This window comes from Leptonychotes weddellii, chromosome 4 (assembly GCF_054177405.1).
Source record: "Leptonychotes weddellii isolate Sample4059 chromosome 4, ASM5417740v2, whole genome shotgun sequence".
Classification (NCBI taxonomy): Eukaryota; Metazoa; Chordata; class Mammalia; order Carnivora; family Phocidae; genus Leptonychotes; species Leptonychotes weddellii.
This window is the reverse complement of record NC_138372.1, coordinates 94,794,150-94,798,594: the sequence shown is the minus strand read 5'-3', so window position 1 is coordinate 94,798,594 and position 4,445 is coordinate 94,794,150. Positions and strand designations below refer to the sequence as shown.

Sequence of the window (4,445 nt, the reverse complement as noted above, 5' to 3'; positions counted from 1 at the left end):
AACGTCACAGGCAAGGGCCGCCATTTTGACTGAGCAACCCTAGTGACAGGAGCCGAAGAAGCAGCGCAGGTTATCCCCGTTTCCCCTCCCCCTTCCCTTCTCCGGTTGACTTCCCGGGCCCCCTACACTCCACAGCCCTGGTCCCGCCATGTCCCAGAAACAAGAAGAGGAGAACCCTGCGGAGGAGACCGGCGAGGAGAAGCAGGTGAAATGGAGGGGGTGCGGGCGGGCGAGCCGGGGGCGACTGTGATGGGGCGGGAGACGGTCTCCCACCAGTGCGGATTGGTCGCCATGGTCTCAAGCTCTGCAGGGGTTGGCCACTTCTTGCATCACGCCGGGTGAGCTTCAACACAGCTTGCAGCTCTGGCGCTGATTAGTTGGGCCCACTGTCAGTCACTGCCGTGCTCTTCCTGATTGGCCAATAGGCCTACCGCTCTGCTCATTGAAGCTGTGCTATCATTGGCCAAGCTTGGGCGCGGGGCGGGTGTTTGGAAAGACTGGGTGAATGAAAGGGGACTGGTGGTACCGGGAAGCAATGTGTGTTATTGGTTAATGGGGGCAAATGACCCAACAACCAGGCTGGGGCCCGCATCAGAAAAATAGAGGTGGAGGTAGAGACGTTTAAAAGACCAGCACTGGGAGAAGGGAGAAGAAGTAATTATAATCATGGCTAGTTTAAGGCGGCAACTTTCTCAAGAGACCTATTTTGACATTTGGGGATGGTCGGTTGCCCATCCTCAGGCACGAACGAATAGGCTTGAAGAGGACTAGAGTTTCATACAGAATAATGGAGGTTAAACCTAGAAAAGACACCAAAAGAGTCGTGACAAGAATGACGCCACCGTCTTTCCACCACCACCCCGACTTCCAAGGCAGTGGGACTTAGTTCATCCACAATTCTGTGATGAAAAAACCCCAAGTAAACCTCTTCTTGTGGCTTGTATTTGACTTACAACATTTAGTCCTGGGCTCAGGGATTCATGAAAGGCACCTGGTTATAACTGTGCCGGATTGTCAAGGGAAAGGAATATAGTTCCATTAAAAAAAGCCACAAGTTTGGTTTTAGGTCCTTGTAAAAAGTCACCAAAGAAAAGAGCATCAGGGCCACAAAAAGCAAGAAGAGAGTAATAACAACAGTGTGAGCCTCCTGCAAACCAATTGCATGCTCTTGGCATGTTCCCCAAACTTCCATCATTTGCCCCATTTGGGAAGGTGTTTACTTTTGGGCAACAACTGTGGGTAAATACTAGTGAACCTCCTGTATCTTAATTTTCCCGAGGTTAAAAATAGTGTCATTTTCATCTCTGTTTACCTGTCACCTTTCTACCTAATGTTTATGGAAATGCTGAAGCGATGTTCATTACTAGGGTGGAGATTTTTGGAGAAGGCCACACAGCTCTAGTCTCTCCATAGAGAGACTTATCAGATGACTACCTTAGACTCTGGATAAGAAGGAACATCTCAGTAGAATTATCCCCTTTGATTTTCTGTTTGACCTGTACTGTGTGTTAGGGACAGCCAGGGAACTTTCCTGCTCATCTTGGGTCACCAGAAGCCCTGGTTAGCTCTTTTCTCTCTTTGTCTTCCCTAACTTCTGTGCTGAATGGGCTATGGTTTGCTCTTGATTGAAGTATTTTGTTTAGGTGTTATCTTTAACCCAATACTCCCAAGTCACTGAGGTGGTTCCTTGGGCATAGTGTGAGAAGCAGCTTGTTTTTTTGTTTGTTTGTTTGTTTGTTTCCTCACAATACAGTCGTCTTGAGCTTCAGGGATTTGAACAAAGGTCTAGCTATATTTAGGAGCAGAATAGAGCCAGTATGTTCACAAGAGGGTGGACTTCTAGGAAAAGTTGATAGTATAAAAGTTATTAGATATTAGAAGCAGTTGCTTCTGGGGCGCCTGGGTGGCTCAGTTGGTTAAGAAGCAGTTGCTTCTCAGTTTTTAATTTAATTGGCCCATTTGTTTCCTCCAGGACACACAGGAGAAAGAAGGTATTCTCCCTGAGAGAGCCGAGGAGGCAAAGCTAAAGGCCAAATATCCAAGCCTAGGACAGAAGCCTGGAGGCTCCGACTTCCTCATGAAGAGACTCCAGAAAGGGGTATGGGACGCAACCTCTTATCCTTTTACTTTGGAGCCAAAGAGGGCTTTAGGGATGAGAACTGTAGAGCTTCTCCTGAATGCTTATCTGGAGGTTTTGTTGTTGGGCAGTAGTAGAGAGGAATCAGAAACTTGTAAAGAGCAAGGCAAATAATTATAAATCCCTGATATGGTATCATACAGGATATTAAGGCTTAATGTTGAGACGTTTGGGTATGGGGACATTGGGGGATTGAGGGAAAGAAGGACATTAGAAACTGAAATAATGACTCCTCCGGGCATTTGTGTGTTTAGATGGTGGGAGTTTTAGGACTGCACTTTCTAAGATTAGAGCTAAATTTTGGGGTGCATGATTTCAAAAAAAGATCAAACCATCTGTCCTATAGATTTCTTCAACATGAAATGAATAGATTTCTTCAGACCCTTGAAATTAGTACCAGCCATTAACTATACTCCCTCAAGAGACTTATATTTCCATCCAGAGTGGTCCTCCTTACCAAGGGAGGATCTGCCTTCATAGCCATCTAATTCCTGATCAGGTTTCTCTGTCCCCAGATGTACCTAAAACTAACTGAGGGATTGTAAGTCATTAAACTGGAGTGTGTTCCTAGGTGTGGATGAAATGGACAGGAAAACAGATCCCTGTGGAGAGTCCTAGTTATTGAGTCTTAGTCACAGATGATGATGTGATGCTGATTTGCAGTTTACCTTGCTGTAGGCAAGGCAGGCGTGGGCAGGCTGTCACAGCCATGGAACATGTGTGGGAGCAGTGGGAGTCAGAGGAAAAGTACATTATCCTCATGAACAAGCCCAGTTTCTATTCATGGTCTGAGGGAATCATTTTTAATTTTGAGGTTGTTGAATTGAGGTTGATCTCCTGCTGGTTGCTAGGATAGCCCCAGATTGACGATTCTTTATATCTTACCATTTATTTCCTCAGCACCAAGTCCATTGGAGACTGACTGGTCCCAAGTAAGCCTTTATGAATAATCAGTAATTTGGTTGAACTATCCTGTACTGATGGGTGTATAAAGGATGTAGGGGCTGTCTCTTAACTCCTAAAATCTATACCGTAGCTAGGAAACTGCTTACATACCTGAAAAGGTCAGAACACATTGGGGAGAAGACATAAGTACATGTAATTAATGCTAAACTATGTGTGCATGAGGTTAATCAAGGAGCACTGGAAAGATCTAAGTTGATGAGGGTTTATAATGGATGAGAGTCTCCTTGCTTTTGAGGTAGGCCAGAGTTCCTCACTCACTTAAACATCCCTCTTGTTTCTTAGCAAAAGTACTTTGACTCAGGAGACTACAACATGGCCAAAGCCAAGATGAAGAATAAGCAGCTGCCAAGTGCAGGACCAGACAAGAACCTGGTGACTGGTGATCACATCCCCACCCCACAGGATCTGCCCCAGAGAAAGTCCTCGCTCGTCACCAGCAAGCTTGCGGGGTAACCTGGGCCCCCCCGTCCCCTTCCTCACCCACTGGACTTTTATATATCATAGGCAGGGATGGAATGAGCGCCTAGTTAGCTCTTTTCAGCTTGCTAGCCAGAAATGACTGTGATTCTGCTGGGGGCTTCTGAGAAGGTGATGTGGGTTGGAAAGGGGTTCTGAGTTCATTTCTTTGATTAAATTGAGATTTCCACACCCTCACTGTAGCCCAGGTACATTTGGCCTGATGAGAATGACCAGAGACTAGGATTGGATAATGCTGCAAACGCTTTTTTTCCTATTGTATGAGAAACTGGGGAGATGTGATTTTTTCCTTTTGGAAGAGCATATCCCCAGATTGGTTAGGCTAAGCCTTGGGAATAATTTGGTAGGTTTACATCCAGAGGCTAACCTGACATAGTTGGGAAAGGTAGATTGAATGAGATCTGTTTTCTGTGCTTCTAAGTGTTTTTTCCCTTAGGCTGCTATTGCTTCGTGTTTCCATTATGGCAGGTTTAGAGAATCCTCAAAAAGAAAAAGTGATTTGCTTTCCTAAAACTACAATGCCCACTTAACCTCCCTTACCCAGTGAGTGTCTTTGACAGTTTGCCCTGGCTCTTAAGTAATGTAAAGATTGGAGAACATCATTTACATGAAATGGGCACCTTCTCTCTCTCTTCCAGCATGTTGCTTTTGCAAGTATGGGGTAGTGGAAAGAGCACTGGGTTTGGAGTTAAGATATCTGGGTTCCAGTTGCACTCTGTCTGAGCAGAACTGATGTGTAACCTTGGTCAAGTCATTTAACCTCTATGGATTTCTATTTCCTCATCTGTAAAAGAGCTGAATGTAGATAAGATTGATTCAAATTTTAAAAATCGTATAACTGCCAGCTGAAAAAAAGTCTTTGGTA

At 45.1% G+C, this 4,445-nt stretch overlaps 1 protein-coding gene across 1 annotated transcript in view; it reads left to right on the top strand.

Annotated features, from left to right (window-relative positions):
- Positions 1-4,445, top strand: part of ENSA (endosulfine alpha) — a 15,328-nt gene continuing 10,883 nt past the window's right edge. Inside the window, exons 1-3 of the mRNA XM_006728328.3 lie at positions 1-205; positions 1,973-2,098; positions 3,386-3,552. Of these exons, the coding sequence (XP_006728391.1) occupies positions 149-205; positions 1,973-2,098; positions 3,386-3,552 (350 nt within the window). The 5' untranslated portion in view covers positions 1-148. The remainder of the gene's footprint in view (positions 206-1,972; positions 2,099-3,385; positions 3,553-4,445) is intronic.